The sequence below is a fragment of the Carlito syrichta genome, unplaced genomic scaffold, assembly GCF_000164805.1.
Source record: "Carlito syrichta isolate Samal-C Ts95f unplaced genomic scaffold, Tarsius_syrichta-2.0.1 Scaffold314095, whole genome shotgun sequence".
Classification (NCBI taxonomy): domain Eukaryota; kingdom Metazoa; phylum Chordata; class Mammalia; order Primates; family Tarsiidae; genus Carlito; species Carlito syrichta.
Window position 1 is genome coordinate 359,031 of NW_007258191.1, and position 17,336 is coordinate 376,366.

The 17,336-nt window shown below is 41.2% G+C and overlaps 1 protein-coding gene across 1 annotated transcript in view; it reads left to right on the forward strand.

The window, feature by feature from the left end:
• Nucleotides 1-17,336, forward strand: part of KREMEN1 (kringle containing transmembrane protein 1) — a 50,354-nt gene that overhangs the window by 20,469 nt on the left and 12,549 nt on the right. The window contains exons 4-5 of the mRNA XM_021719044.1: nucleotides 7,801-7,925; nucleotides 12,175-12,328. Of these exons, the coding sequence (XP_021574719.1) occupies nucleotides 7,801-7,925; nucleotides 12,175-12,328 (279 nt within the window). The remainder of the gene's footprint in view (nucleotides 1-7,800; nucleotides 7,926-12,174; nucleotides 12,329-17,336) is intronic.

Below are 17,336 nucleotides of genomic sequence, written 5' to 3' on the forward strand. Positions count from 1 at the left end.
CTTTGAGTTTTAAAGCCTCTACTATGAAAAACAAGGGATCCATTTGTATGTTAAGACAATTTTTTAAAAATTGAAAGTGATGAAGCCTCTTTGGTAAGAGGAAAAAATGCATGACCAAGCCACAAGCACTTTAAAGTGGCCTTGAAAGTAAAAAAGAATTTGAGAACAAATATCCTTTTTAAAATCGACTTTTCTCCCTGCTTCTGGGAAACACTGAGTGTGGGACACGGCCTGGAAATCCACTCAGTTGACCAGTAATGCTTTTGAAGATTACATGATGTGTCTTCTCAGGCGAGACTTAGAGCCACACTTTCCAGAACGAGTCAGAGGGCAGTGGCCCCCTCAGAGGCTGACCACACTATCCTAGAGGCTTTCTTCATGGTACACAGAGCACTGTGGGACTAATGTTTTTGAGGATGCAGTCTTGAATCTCAGGGAGTCACTTTCTTTTAGTTTCCTAGACTGGCCCTCTAAGAAAAGGGTCAGGGACACAACAAAAAACCATGGAATGGGAATCTGCAACCATGGAGCTTGCCCCTGCTCTCGAGTTCTGTCATGAGTATCCCGAGAAAAGTCTCTTAACTTTAAGAGGTTAAGAGCTCTAAACTGGTTCCTCTTTTGTCCATTAGTAATAATATCATTTGTCCTGCCTTCCTGAAGGACTAGAGCTTCATGTGAAATGACTTATGTGAGAATGAGAATGTACTGTATGCTCTACAGATGTAAAAGATTAATATTTTAATATCTGGAATCAAACAGTTTTCTGAGGTGGCTGCCTTTGGTTTTTCTTTTAAATCAATGCTGTTTTATTTTTCTATTACTCAGCAAGCTGTTCTTGTTTGTGTGGTGAAGAATGAAAAAACCTTATTATATATAATGATAATAAACACTTTATTCAGCACATACTAGTCTGCCAGGCCTTGTGGTATTTACTTTATTTACATTATCTCCTTTTATTTCTCACAAGAACCCTTTGAGGTCTATATTGTTTCTCATTCTACAGTTGATGAAACTGAGCTTAGAAAGGCCGTGATGGAGAGGCCAGAACTTACCCTAGGATTTGTCTTACTGCAAAATACCAGCTGCTCCTGGACACATGATGGGCACCAGTACCCTTTAGAATACTGCCAAGTACTGGGAAATAAGCAAGCAAAACCAATTCTCGAGTACAAAATGGATGACAGAAGGTGGGGAGCACAAGGGCCTTCTTTGTTTTAGAACCTGTTTATTCTTATTTTTAATACTGTTCCAATAAACTCCATGGTTTTGTTCTAAGCCTAAGAAGCAGCAAAAATTAAGAAGAGGCTAATCAAAGACTGCAGGCACTGACAGTAGTGAGAAGTAGGTACTCTCTGTTTCAGTTCTAATGTTCTGAAGTTATAGCAGCCTTGACAGCAACTGTTTGGGGCTGAATGTTTTGTGCACACCACCCCCCACAAATTCTTATGTTGAAGCCCTAACCCCTAGTGTGATATTTGAGGATGGGACCCTTGGGAGGTAATTAGCTTTATATGAGATCATAAATGTGGGACCCTATGATGGGTCTTTATAAAAAGAAGAAGAGAGACCAGACCTTGATATCTGTTTGTCATGTGAGGACACAGCAAGAAGACGACCATCTGCAAGCCAGGAAGAAGACCCTTATCAGGGACTGAATCTGCTGGTTGGACTTCCCAGCCTCCAGAACTGTGAGAAATGAAAATGTCTGTTGTTTAAGCCATCAGTCACTGGTATTTTGTTATAGTAGCCTGAGCTGACTAAGACAGCAACCAAAGAGATAAATTAACTATTAAAGTCAGACATGAGCATAAAAAAACACACTGTTCTGGGGCCATTTTAAAGTACATTTGATGACTTCAAGTTACCAAGAAAAATGTAAAGTAGGCTAAACTATGTTAAATTTGTTTAAGGAATATCTAATGCATTTTAGAAAGGTTTTATCCAAAATAATTAAAATTTCAAGTTTTAAAGTTAAGCATTTTGGCCAGGCACAGTGGCTCATGTCTGTAATCCCAGCACTCTAGGAGGCCTGGGAGGGAGGATTGCTGGAATCCAGAAATTTGAGACTAGCGTAGACAACATGGCAACACCTTGTCTCTACAAAAAATTTAAAAAATAAACCAGGCATGGTGGTGTGCGCTTATAGTCCCAGCTACTTGAGAGGCGAGGCAAAAGGATTGCCTGACCTCAGGAGGTGGAGGCAGTGGTGAGCCATGGTCATGCCACTATACTCCAGCCTGGGTAACAGAGTGAGATCCTGATTCAAAAACAAATGAACAAACAAAAACAAAAAATAAGAATTATAGAAAACTCAGTTTGATGCTTCTAGATAGCCAAAGAAGACAGTCAACACCAATAGTTGCTAGCTTTAAGTGGATATCATTATGCAGATCAACTCTTCTTTTCACTTCTACTCATCTTGTTCATTCACTGCTGCCTAAGAAGTACCTTTACCCACTCATTCTGTGATTTCAGTGGGTGACACAGGATGAGCTTCTTCATTCAGCACACAGTCCTAGAGCTCCTGCTGTGTTACTGGCACCATTCCAGATCCTGGGATTACAGTGGTGTGTGGATGATACAGTTCTGCCCTTAAGTTGGACATGGTTAATCAGGAAGAAAGACAAGTAAACAGATGTTTAGAATCAAACTCAGCATAGATTGCTTTAGGATTATACAGCAGGGGAGCACATAACCCTATTTTTTGTGGGAATGGGAGTAGGGAGGATGGGAGGGCCATCCAGGCTTCCCAGGGGAAATGATGCCCAGGCCAAAATCTTCAGAAGGGAAGAGTATTCTAAGCAGAAGGAGTGGCATGTGCAAAATCCAGAGGCCAGGCTCACCCTTGTAATCCTAGCTCTTTGAAAGGCCAAGGCAGGAAGATTGCTTGCACCCAGGAGTTTGATACCAGCCTGGGTAACATAGTCAGACCTCATCTCTACAAAAAAATCAAAAAATTAGCCAAGTGTGGTGGCATGCACCTGTAATCCCAGCTACTTGAGAGACCAAGGAAAGAGGATTGCTTGAGCCCAGGAGTTCAAGGCTGCAGTGAGCTGTGATTGTTCCACTGTATTCCAGTATGGGCAACAGAGTAAGACCCTGACTCAAAAACAACAACAAAAAACCAGAGACCAGGAAGCTGGGAAACTTACAAATAAACAGTTTGGTATTCTTATAGAATGTGAACCAAAGGGGAGAGAGAGAGGTCAGGTTGGTGGACAGGTAGTAGCACAGATGGGGCAGGGCCTTGTATACCACATGAGAAAGTTTGGACTTCATCTGTGGGGGCAGCCAAAGAGCTTTGAGGGTTTTAGACAGGGCTCCACTTACCTCCCCAGCTGCTGCTGCTTTTCTCTTTCTCTGTCACTGGTCACGCTCACTTGTTCCTGCAAAGGCCAATGTCTTTCTTGCCTCAGGCTTTTGCCTGGAATGTACTGTAAAGATTATTCTGATTGCCATTTACTAACTAGATTAGAGGAGGGAACGCCTAGAATAGGGGGTCTGATGCAGTGGTCTAAGTGGGAGGAGACAGAGGCCCAAAAAGTGGAGGTGGCAGCATGGATAGAGAAGCATGGACAGATGTGTGTGATATTTTAGGAGGTTGAATTGACAGTGTCACAATTGACAAGTGATTGAGTCGGGGGCAAGGATGATACTCAGGCCACTGATGTTCAGACAGATTAGAGCAGCAGCAGGCTGTAATCTGATTCCCAGTGATCCACCTCATGGTATGCTTCAAGACCTCACTGTCTCACTGGAACACAAGCTGCCTGAATTTGCTCACCTATTGTTGTGAATAAAGCTTATAGGTTTCAACTGCATTAATGCAACCCATGGCCTTGTTTATGTCTGACCTTAACATGATTATATGCCTTGGGTTCTCTGTAAACTAATACATAATAACAGGCTTACTTGTAAGCGTGATGGAATAAATAAGATAAAAATCAGAGTAAATGACCATGGTGATCATGATCAAGTAGTTCTTATTAAGGCCCATTAAGGGCCAGGTTTCCATGTGCAAAGTCCCTTTCACAAATTCAGTTTATATCATACGCACCTGACTAGAGATGCTTGAATTCCTGTAGTTGTTTAAACCCTAAAACCCAGACATTTCCAAGCTGGGCCCTCACCAAACACTGGACTCCTACTGCCTAGAGCTTTTCTGTTTACATTTGCTACTATAGAGATTTGGTTTGTTTCTGAAGGATGCATTTTAACTTTTGTGTGGTGAGGCACATTTGTTATATTTGAACCATGTGTGACGCAAGAGAGAAAGGTAACCACTTGACTTAGAGGGGGAAGGGTGAGTCTTTGGGTTAACAGAGGTACTTCTTGCCAATTTAAAATGAGCTTGTTAAATGGTGGGAGAAATTTTTAAAAGTGTATGTGTGTGCATACACACAAATACAAGCATTTATTTTTATAAGCTCAAAAGACTAATGTGGATATGAAGCCTATTAAAGGGGACAATGCTGTTTTCCAGTCTTAAACATAAAGGGAAAATCGCTCTCTGAGAGTCTGTATGACTGTCACTTTGGAATTGGATTATAACTCTCAGTTGACCTAGAAGGGCTTCTGGGACCAGACCTCATTCATGTCTTGCTATATCTTCAGTTATATAAATCATGAGAAACAAATGGAGAATGAGAAATGACTTCAACTGGTAGTGGAATGATTTATAACTTGATAATACAGATGGAAAACTAAGGTCCACAGAAATCGATTTCTCTCTGATCCACAATGAATTTATTCCTTCATTCAATAAACATAATTTAGTATGTATTATAAGCCATATTAGTTATCTATTGCTGTGTAACAAATTACCCCAAAATTTAGTGACTCAAAACAACACACATTTATTGTCTCACACATTTTGTGGGTCAGGACTTGGCAAGATCCTCTGCTTCAAGGCCTCTCACAAAGCTGCAACCAAGATTCTGCCAGGACTAGAGTCTCATCTGAAGGCTTGACTAGGGAAAGATCAACTCCAACCTTGTATAGTAGTTAGTTATGAGTTAGCTGTTTGTGGACTGTTTGACTAAAATTCTCAGTTTCTTGCTGGATGTTGGCTGAAGGCCATCCTCAGTTCCTTACTACATGGCCTCTGACATGGCATGTTACATCATATAAGTATACAAGGTAAGGAGGCAATAGAGAGTCTGCTAGGAAGGTGAAGTCATAATCTCTTGTAGCCTAATCACAGAAGTGACATTCCATCAATTTTGCTACTTTCTGTGGGTCAGTAGCAAGTCAGCAGTCCAGTCCACGCTTAAGGGGAGGAGATTACACAAGGGAGTAAATACCAGGAGGAGAGATCTTCTTAAATAGTCAGGCTTCTGTAACAGAATACCATAGAGTGGGTGGCTTGGACAACAGACATTATTTCTCACAGTTCTAGAAACTGGGAAGTCCAGGGTCAAGATGTCAGCAGACTCAGTGCCTGGTGAGGCACCCTCTTCCTTGTTTGCTGACAGCTGCTTTCCTGCTATTTCCTCACATGGCAGAGAGGAAGAGGGCTCTGGTCTCTTCCTCTTTTTTTTTTTTTTTGATTTGGAGTCTCACTCTGTCACCCAGACTGGAGTGCAGTAGCCGCTCCCCGCCACCGCAGCCTCGACCTGCTGGGCTCCAGCGATCCTTCTGCCTCAGCCTTCCATGTAGCCGGAATTACAGGCACGTGCTACCATGCCCGGCTGATTTTTGATTTATTGTAGAGATGAGGTCTCGCCAAGTTGCTCAGGTAATCCACTCACCTCAGCCTCCCAAAGGCGCGGGATTACAGGCTGAGCCACTGAGCCTGGCTGGTCTCTTCCTCTTTAAGGGCAGTCATCTCATCATGGGGGTTCAGCCCTCATGACCTCATCTAAACTAATTACCTCCTAGGGGCCCCACCTCCAAATATCTTCATATTGGGGATTCAGGCATCAACAGATGAATGGGGGGTTGGGAAAAAATCAGTTTTTTCTGTATCTTCAAACGCTTTTATTCTGACATCAGATGTATGAGTTTTTCCCAAACCAGTAAATTCTCCAACTCTCCAGACACCACTCGGGTGTCCTACACAGATTAAGGACTCAGTCCCACAAGACTGCCCACCACTTTGGAACCCAACTGAAAGTAGTGGGTCCTCCAAGTGTACCCATGCTTCTGTCCCATCTAGCTGCAAATCAGGGGTTCCCGTAATGATCTCCTCAGGTTCAGTAATTTACTATAACAGCTCACATAACTCAGGGAAGCATATGTACCAGTTTATTATAAAAGATATAATAAAGGATACAGATGAACAGACAGATAACAAAGTACATAGGGTGAGGTCCAGAAAGGTCCCAAACACAGGAGCTTCTGTTCTTGTGGAGTGAGTCATACCTAGCACATATGTGTTGACCAGCCTGGAAGCTTCCCAAAGGCGCGGGATTACAGGCGCCTTTGGGAAGCCCAAACCTATCTTCTAGGGATTTTTTTTATGGGCTTTATCACATAGGCATTACTGATTATTAACTCAATTTTTAGCCTCTCTTTCTTCCCTGGACGATGGATGACTGGGTGTAGGACTGAAAGTTCCACGCTTCTAATGTTTCATATTTTTTGTGACCAGCTTCCATCCTGAAGCTATCCAGGAACCCACCAAGACTTGCCTCATTAGAATAAAAGGTGCTTCAATCACCCAGAAAATTCTAAGAGAGTTAATAACTCTGTGCCAGAAACCAGGACAGAGATCAAATGTAAATTTCTTAAATCACAGTGGTAGCATCATTGAGATTCCTCTTTGAAAACCACCTACCACAGTTGGTACATATATTTAGATTTCTTTATTCTCAGCCAGCTATAGCTTTTTCTACCGGACCAAACTATCTGATGTGTGGTTGTGAAACACTAATAGGCTCAGTGTGGTAGGCTGAATAATGGCCCTCCAAAGATGTCTACATGTAATCCCCAAAATCTATGAGTATGTTACCGTAGATAGCATAAGAAGCTTTGCAGATGTGATTAAGTTAAGGATTTTTAGATGGATTATCCTGGATCACCCAGGTTGGACCGATGTAATCACAAGGTCCTTAGAGAGGCAGAAGCAGCTGAGTCAGGAAGGCAGTATGACAATGGAAGCAGAGGGAGGGAAAGAAAGGTGATGACAATCAGAGAGCAGAATGGTGCGGCTACAAGCCGAGGAATATGGACAGCTTGCAAGAGGTTGAAAAGGCCCTCCCCTTGAGCCTCCAAGAGAAATTCAGTTCAGCTGACACGTCAATTTTAGCCCCAGAAGACCCACTTAGTACTTCTGACCTCCAGAACAGAAAGATAATAAATTTATGTTATTTTAAGCCACTAGGTTTTTGATAATTTGTTTCAGCAGCAATAGGACACTAATATATTCAACTAAAGCCCATGGGGAAAACCTACTTATGTTTTTCAAGGGGCGAGGGGTTTAGCCACATGGTATAGGATATTGGGCTTTTTCTGCCTTCTAACAACTCTGAAACATAATTTATGGATTGTAGCTTCTCTGTTTTTAGGATATTGTTCCTAGCTCTCTCTATACTAAATCCTATCAATATTGAATAGGTAAACACATGCCTTAGGGTTAAAGATGGACTTAGGTCTCACATACTCTTCAAAATAATACAAAAACATGAAATTTATCAGAGGACACTAAGGCTGCTGTTTTAAAGCTGGTTGCTTGTCATTTGTTTGTACCTCAGGAGTGGAAATATTGGCCGAGATGAAAGTACCTGGCATAAATCGCTTTTCCTTCTTGGTGTTTCACAGCCAGATGTTGTGAAATTCTTTTGTTGTTTTTTTCTCTAGTGCCTGGAAACCTAGGCTGCTACAAGGATCATGGAAACCCACCTCCTCTAACTGGCACCAGTAAAACGTCTAACAAACTCACCATACAAACCTGTATCAGTTTCTGTCGGAGTCAGAGGTTCAAGGTAATGGCTCTGTGCCTATGTAACTATAGAAAAAAATAAAGATATAATTGTATTTTGCTGAGATAACTAAAAATAAGCACTAAGTAAAATAAGCCAGACACAAAAGGCTCATCATATTGTATGATTCCATTTATATGAAGTATCTAGAATAGACAAATCGATAGAAGCAGAAAGTAGGTTAGTGGTTGCCAAAAGGTGGGAGACAGGAGGAATTAGGACTCGTTGCTAATCAGTACAGGGTTTCTTTGCAGGGTGATGAATGTTCTAGAATTAAATAGTGGTAGTGGTTGCACAACACAGTGAGGATACTAACAACCACTGAAATATACACTTAAGAATGGTGAATATTGGCCGGGCTCGGTGGCTCAGCCTGTAATCCCGCACCTTTGGGAGGCTGAGGTGAGTGGATTGCCTGAGCCCGTGGGTTTGAGACCCGCCTGGGCAGCGAGACCTCATCTCTACAATAAATCAAAAAATCAGCTGGGTGTGGTAGCGCGCTCCTGTAATTCTGGCTACTCGGAAGGCTGAGGTGGAAGGATCGCCGGAGCCCAGCAGGTCGAGGCTGCGGTGGCCGGGAGTGGCCACTGCACTCCAGTCTGGGCGACCGAGTGAGACTCCAACTCAAAAAAAAAAGAATGGTGAATATTATGTGAATTACATTTCAATTTTTAGAAGAGCTAAAACTATTATGCTTTTAGAAAAATACACATAGAAAATCTTACAATATTTGGTTAAACAAATATTTCTTAAATGGAACACTAAAAAGACAAACCATAAAAGAAAAAGTTGGTAAATTGGGCTTATCAATATTAAAAACGTATCTTCGGAGGAAGAGGAGACAAACCTTCCCTTCTCATGAAGTTCACAGTCTATTGGGAAACAGATATTAAGCAAATAAGTATACACTTAAATTAAAAAACAAAAAAACTTATCTTCCAAAAAATGAGTTAAGAAAATGAAAAGGCAAGCCACAGACTGGAAGAAAGTGGTTGCTAAAATATATATCTGATAAAGGAATTTTATATAGAATATATCAAGAACTCTTATCATCAATAATATAACACACCCAGTTTTGAAATGGGCAAAAGATTTGAACATACATTTCACCCCCAAAAATATAATGTTGACCAATAAACACACGAAAAAATACTCATCATCACTAGTTATCAGGGAAGTATAAATTAAAACCACAGTGAGGTGCCATCACACACCCAGAATGACTAAAGTTAAAGACACTGAAGATCCTAAGGATGGATGAGGATGTGGAGCAACTCCTAGCCTGCTGGTAGGAATCTGAGATGGATAGCCTCTTTGGAGAAAGCTCTTGAAGTTTCTTATAGAATTAAATATGCACCTACCTTACAATTTAGCAATCTCACACCTGGATATTTGCCCAAGGTAGATAAAAGTCTGTGTTCACACAAAGGCTTATACATGAATGTTCACAGCAGCATTATTCATCATAGTTCCAAACTGTAAATAATCTAAAAGTCCATTAACTGATGAATGAATAAGGAAATTATAGAATATTCATACTGTAGAATAGTACTCAGCAATCAGAAGAAAAGATATGTTAAGATATACTAATAAAACAACATGGATGAATCTCCAAAGCATTATATTAATTGAAAGAATGTAAACACAAAAGACTGCATTCTAAATTCATGGTGGATCCTAGATCTAACTTTATAATGAAGAACTAAAACTTTTAGTAGAAAACACAAGAGAAAATCTATATGACCTGGGTTTAGGCAAAAAATTCTTAAGGCATGACACCAAAAGAATGATTCATAAAAATAAAAAAAGGATAATTTTAATTTGGACTTCATCAAAATTAAAAACTTTTACTCTGTGAAATATATTTTTAAGGAGATGAAAAAGCAAGCTGTAACCTGGAAGAAAATATTTGCAAATAATATAAGCAACAAAAGACTAGTATCCAGGATGTGTAAAACAAACAAACAAAAAACCTCTAGAAACACAATGGTAAAAAAACAAACAATGCAATTTTTAAAAGTGGCAAAAGACCTGAGCAGATACTCAACCAAAGAGGATATATAGATGGCAAATAAGCTCATGAAAAATAGTCAATGTCATTAACCATTAAGGTAATGCAAATTAAAACCACAATGAAATTCCACCATACACATATTAAAATGACTAAGATAAAATATATTGACAATAACAAGTGCTGACAAAGATATGTTGTTGTTGTGAAACTAAAATGGGAGACATTCTGGAAAAGTGTGGCAATTTTTTTTATAAAGTTAAACATACACTTACCATAAGACCCAGCAATCACATTCCTGGTTGTTATTCTAGAGAAATGAAAACTTACATTCAGGCCGGGCTCGGTGGCTCAGCCTGTAATCCCAGCACTTTGGAGGGCCGACGTGAGTGGATTGCCTGAGCCCGCGGGTTTGAGACCTGCCTAGGCAACTTGGTGAGACCTCATCTCTACAATAAATCAAAAATTAGCTGGGTGTGATAGCACACGCCTGTAGTTCCAGCTACTTGTAAGGCTGAGGCGGAAGGATCGCCGGAGCCCAGCAGGTCGAGGCTGTGGTGGCTGGGAGCGGCCACTGCACACCAGTCTGGGCGACAGAGTGAGACTCCAACTCAAAAATAAATAAATAAATAAGAAAACTTACATTCACATAAAAATCAGTACATAAATGCTTACAGCAGTTCTATTCATAATCATGAAAAAAACTAGAAACTACCAGGTGGATGAACGAATTGTGGTACATCCACACAATGTACTCTGCTCAGCAATTTAAAAAAAAAACAAAACTGGGGTGGCCATGAGTGTGCCACTGCACTCTAACCTGGGCGACGGAGTGAGACTCCAACTCAGAAAAAAAGTAAACAGCAAGGCATTAGTAGCTCATGCCTGTAATCCCAGCACTTTGGGAGGCCGAGGTGAGTGGATTGCCTGAGCCCGCATGTTTGAGACCAGCCTAGGCAACTTGGTGAGACCTTGTCTCTACAATAAATAAAAAATTAGCTAGGTGTGGTAGTACGCACCTGTAGTTCTGGCTACTTGGAAGGCTGAGATGAATGGATCACCAGAGCCTAGCAAGTTGACTCTCGGGTGGCCATGAGTGTGCCGTTGCACTCTAGCCTGGACGACGGAGTGAGACTCGAACTCAGAAAAAAAGTAAACAGCAAGGCATAGTAGCTCATGCCTGTAATCCCAGCACTTTGGAAGGCTGAGGCTGGAGATCACTTGAGGCTAGAAGTTCGAGACCAGTCTGGTCAACATAGTGAGACTCAGGAGGCTGAGGTGGGGAGATCACTTGAGCCCAGGGGTCTGAGACTACAGTGAGCTGTGATTGTGTCACTATGCTCCAGCCTGGATGACAGAGACTCCATCTCTTCTAAAAAAAGAAAAGGCAGACTATTCATACATATACCAATTTGGATGGACCTCAAAGATATTATGCTGAGTGAAAGAAGCTAGTCTCAAAAGGTTATATATTGTTGATTCTGTTTATATGACCTTCTGGAAAAGACAAAACTACAGTAATAGAAAATTGGTCAGTGGCTTCCAGGGATCATGGGGTGGCTATAAAGCAATGGGACAAGGAGAGTTTTTGGGGTGATGCAACTGTTCTGTATCCTGATTGTACTGGTCATTACACAAAGCTATACAAGGGTTAAAATTTATAGACCTATATACCAAAATACTAAATGGTAATATTTTTAAAACTAGAATTTTTAAATGAGGTCTATAATGAGTTTGCTTTAAGGATTAGCTATAAAGCACTTACTACCTGGCACATAGTAAACAGTCAACAAAACATTTAGCTGTTATTATTCATGTTTCAATTTATGAGGTTTTTCTCCCCCTTAAAACTTAACAGTACGGTAGAAATGCAGACACTAAAAAGGAATGCTCAAGCTGGGCATGGTAGCTCATGCCTGTAATCCCAAGCACCTTGGAAGGCTGAGGTGGGAGGATTGCTAGAGCCCAGGAGTTCAGAACCAGCCTGGGTGACATAGTGAGACCTCATTTCTACAAAAAATAAAAATAAAAGGTATGCTTACTGACAGTGAAACACATTGGTGATGCGTAGTTACTGGTCAGCTTGGAACTATGTGTTACAAGATTGGAATAAGGGAGAGGTCCCGGGGAAGGGTGACCTGGGACAATAAGGTTGATTGCTGGTTGGGGGCTGACCCACTAGGCTCCTTCAGGCCACCTGACACCCTGATCATACCATGTGCTACTTCTCTGTTGTGGCAGTTTGCTGGGATGGAGTCAGGTTATGCTTGCTTCTGTGGAAACAATCCTGATTATTGGAAGTACGGGGAAGCAGCCAGTACCGAGTGCAACAGCGTCTGCTTTGGAGATCACACCCAACCCTGTGGTGGTGACGGCAGGATCATCCTCTTTGATAGTGAGTATGCCATGTGCCCATCACTGCCCACAGATGAGAACCCTTAGACCAGAATACCCACCTTCCCTTCCATGTATTCATTCATTCACTCGGCAATACTTCTGCACCAGACCCTGGGAATCTAGCGCAGAGCATGAAGACTCAGCTCTTGCCTCCTAGAAGGAAGAACAGATGTTTAGCAAGTGATTAGCTACAGTCATGCCTAATGATTCAAAGCTCTGTGAACTATTATGAAATGCTTAGACAACCTAGGAAAGATGCCATGCCAATACTGATATTAGTATCTATATAAAATTGGAAAGGGGATCTTTCCTAGGTTGTCTAAGCATTTCATAATAGGTTATCCTCTTGTTTTAATATAATTTCCAAGCCCTTTTAATATTTGGTTTTTTGTGTTTTGGTTTTTCTCTTTTGGCATTTGGGATTTATACCTTGTTGTGATGCAACTGAGAAGAGACCATATTCTTTAAGTTATATTTGCAGGCCTGCCTTTGGGTTTGCCCTGACCCATATTCTCTCTGAGCTACCATGTTTGTGAGATGCTGGTGAGGGGCAAAGAGTGTTCTGAATAGGGTGTGGATCCAGGGCCTTGACCCCTCTGACTCATGTTCTAACCACTGACCCACCAGATTCCTCATTGTAATCCACCAGCATCTACTCAGAGGTAGTGAGACTCTATGAGAGTTATAGCACTGATGTAGCACCAGCTTTTAAATGATGGAAAGAAAATAGTTACAAATGAGGCAAACAAAAGAAAAGGCTTGAGATACCAAGAAATACTATTGTGCCTTTGTTGGTCATTAGGGTAGAGGAGACACACTCCTGACATCTCAACCAAGCAGGCTGGCTCAGTTTTGAGCAAAAATATCATATGGTGTATTAGTTTCCTAGGATTTCCTTAACAAAGTATCATAAGTTACATGGCTTAAAACAACAGAAATGGGGCAACCAACTTTCAGGTCCCCTCTTGCTGACAAGAACTTTCCTGTCTTCTAATAAACTCCGACTTGCTAAAAAAGGAAGGAAGGAAGGAAGGGAGGGATGGAGAGAGGGAGGGAGGAATTCTTTCACAGTTCTAGAAGCTAGAAGTACAAAATCAAGGTATTATCAGGCCTGTGCTACCTCCAGGGACTCCAGGGAAACTTTCCAGCTTCTGATGATCCCCAGCAATTGTTGGAGTTTGTAGGCTTGTAACTGACCCAATTCCTGCCTTCTCTTTTACATGGCTATCTTCTCTCTTATGTGCCTGTGTCTCTGTACATCTCCTTAAAAGGATACCAGTCATTGGATTTACGGCCCACCCTGATCTTAACTTGATTACATCTGTAAAGACCCAATTTCCAAATAAAATCACATTCACAGATACCAGGCATTAGAACTTGAGCATATATTTTAGGGGGACAGTTTAGCCACTATACGTGGTGACAACAAAACCCTGCTCAGTTTTATAACTGAGCCTGTTGCAAGCTATAGCTTAGACATTACCTAAAGTGTATGTAGTATATTTGGGGCTAGAGGAAGGGGTAAGGATTGGTGAGCAGAACTCACATGGTCAGTTGTTGGTCTTCTTAGCTAAGTGTGTCCATTGTAGACGGCCAGTTGCTTCCTGTACATCCTGTTATGTCCAGACAGATGCTCAGTTAAATATCTCTGCTTCAGCTAAAGATCGAACTTGGCTAATGATTAAGGAAGTTTGCTAATGTTTAGTTGGTAAATAACTATTTAACCTTTCATTCCAGAGTTCCTCATTGTAAGATTCTCTATCTTGACACCTTAATCCAGGAGAGAATGTCTGCCGAGCTTACAAATGCCTAATATACTCTTAAGTGAAAAAAAAAGGACATGAACATTTAATTTTTTTTAATTAAATTAAATTTTAAAGTTCTGGGGTGCAAGTCAGGATTGCTTCCATAAGTGGTTTAGGTGCAGGTGAAGTTTTGGGCCTCCCACTGGACCTCACTTTGCCTGGATTAGGATCAGTTACCCTTGTTGATGTTAAGTGCCCCGCCCCACCCCTGGCAGTGTCCCTCAACTTCAAATCCCTTTTTTGTAGTATTATAATAGCTGTTCAGGGTCCATTTATGAGTGAGAACATGTGCTATTCAATTCTTTGTTTCGGTGATAGATCACTGAGTATGCGAGATTAATCCTGCGCCTTTGGGAGGCTGAGGTGAGTGGATTGCCTGAGCCCGTGGGTTCGAGACCCGCCTGGGCAGCGAGACTTCATCTCTACAATAAATCAAAAAAATCAGCTGGATGTGGTAGCGCATGCCTGTAATTCTGGCTACTCAGAAGGCTGAGGTGGAAGGATTGCCAGAGCCCAGCAGGCAAGGCTGCGGTGGCCGGGAGCAGCCACTGCACTCCAGTCTGGGTGACTGAGTGAGACTCCAACTTTAAAAAAAAAAAAAGAGAGATTCCAAATCCATCCAAGTTGCTGCAAAGCCCATAATTTGGACATGAACATTTCTTGAGTATCTATTATGTGTTAAGGTTTTCCATAAATTATCACATTAAGTTCTCCTGGCACCCTTCTGAAGTAGGTATTATTATAATTACTCTCATTTTACAGAAGAGAACCCTAGGATGTGGAGAGGATAAATGACTTGCCAGGGCTCACACTGCCAAGAAGCCATTGGACTAGAAAGGAAACAGGAGCAGGGTGTGAGGGTTCTCTACCTGCGTTTCTACTTTAAATAGACTGCAGTGTTAATTTAAAAATGGAAAATAAGTGTTGGTAGGGATATAGAGCAATTGGAACCCTCAGACACAGCTGGTAGAAATATAAAATGGTGCTACTACTTTAAAGAACAATCTGGTAGTTCCTCAAAATGTAAAACAGAGTTACCCTATGACCCAGCAGTTCCACTCCAAGATATATATCTGAGTGAACTGGAAGCATGTTTCCACAAAAGCTTGCATACTAATGTTCCTAGTAGCATTATTCAGCATAGCCAAAAAGTGGCAACAATACAAGTCCATCAGCTGATGAAAGAATAAACAAAATGTGATATATCCATATGATATAATATTATTCAGCCATGAAAAGAAATGAAATACTAATGTATGCTACAACATGAATGAACCTTGAAACTGCCAACCTAAATGAAAGATCCAGATGCAAAGGGCCACATACTTTATAGTTTCATTTACATAAAGTATCCAGAGTAGGCAAATCCATGTAGACAGAAGGCAGATTCCTGGTTGCCAAGGGCTAGGAGAAGGCAAGGAATAGGGAGTGACTGCTTAATGGGTACATATTTTCTTCTTAAGCTGATGGAAATGTTCTGGAATTAAATAGTAGCAATGACTGTACAACATTGTAAATAAACCAGGCTCGGTGGCTCAGCCTGTAATCCCGCGCCTTTGGGAGGCTGAGGTGAGTGGATTGCCTGAGCCCGCGGGTTCGAGACCCTTCTGGGCAGCGAGACCTCATCTCTACAATAAATCAAAAAAAACATCAACCGGGCTTGGTAGCGCATGCCTGTAATTCTGGCTACTTGGAAGGCTGAGGCGGAAGGATCGCCGGAGCCCAGCAGGTCGAGGCTGCGGTGGCCGGGAGCGGCCACTGCACTCCAGTCTGGGTGACAGAGTGAGACTCCAACTCAAAAAAAAAAAAAAAAAAAATTGTAAATATACTAAATACCAGTGAATCATACATACATAGGCAGTCTGGCTTAAGATGGTCAATTTATGACTTTTCAACTGTAAAATGAGTTTGTTGGAGTATTAAATAGGTTATTAAATATTCAGCAATGGGATATGTAGCACTTTTTCTAAGATGAATTCGTGAACTTAATTGTCAGACCTCATAAGTAGCATCTTGGTACTAGAAATATATCTAGGAATAGTACTAGTCCTTACACAAAGATGCACTAAAATGAATTAATTATAATGAAAACTTGCTACTTATTGAGTGCTTGCTGTGTGCTAGGCTTGATACCGAGTGCTTTTGTGTATATATATAATTACATTTGTCATTTTATTATAAAAGATATTACAAAGGATACAGGTGAAGAGATTCATAATAAGGTATGGGAAAGGGCGTGAAGTGTCCATGTCCTCTCTGGACACACCTCCCTCCAGGAACTACTGCATGTTCAGCTATCCAGAAGCTTGCTTTTGTATATTTTATGATTCTTTCATTCTTATAACAACATTATGATAAGAAAACTGTGTATCAAAAAATGAAGTAATTTGTCCAAGTCAGTATAGTGCCAGAGCTAAGAGTCAAACCCAGATTTGCAACATATTTTATTTTTTTTAATTTTCAGCAGCTAGAATCCCTTTAATTAATAATAAAATAGATCATAATAACTGATCCAGTTTTATGCTTTAAAAAGTATGTGAACAAATCCCAGTGCTTTAGGAGGCTAAGGTGGGAGGACCACTTGAGGACAGGAGTTCGAAACCAGCCTGGGCAACATAGCAAGACCCCATCACTACAAAAAATAAAACATATTAGCTGAGTGTGGTGGCACATGCCTGTAGTCCTAGCCACTTGAGAGGCTGGGGTAGGAGGATCACTTGAACCTAAGAATTTGAGGTCGCAGTGAGCTGTGATTGCATGACTGTATATATTCCAGCCTGGGTGGCAGAGCAAGACACCATCTAAAAAATAAGTAGGTGAACAAAGTATGCCAGTTGTTCTGATAGTCATCAAATTGGCCCCTTATACAGCTGTCTAGGAGCTGTCTTTTCTGGCTTACATTCACTCAGGGACTAAGAAGGCTGGCATTCTAAGAGGCTGCTTATTATATAGCTTTCTGAGGCTCTGATAAGTGTGGACTAGCAGGACCCCTGACAGTAGCCACCTCTGTAACTTATACCCCACTGTGCTGTAAAAACAGTCTCTGAAGTTTCATCTTCGAGAGAGCAAGATATTTTAAATAGCTCCAGTGCTGCCTCATGGAAATCCTTATGATCCATTGGACAAGGCTGGACACTTTGGAAATGACCACAGACTGTCCCATGATTTGGGAGGATGAGAATGTTTCTCTGAAGAGATTGG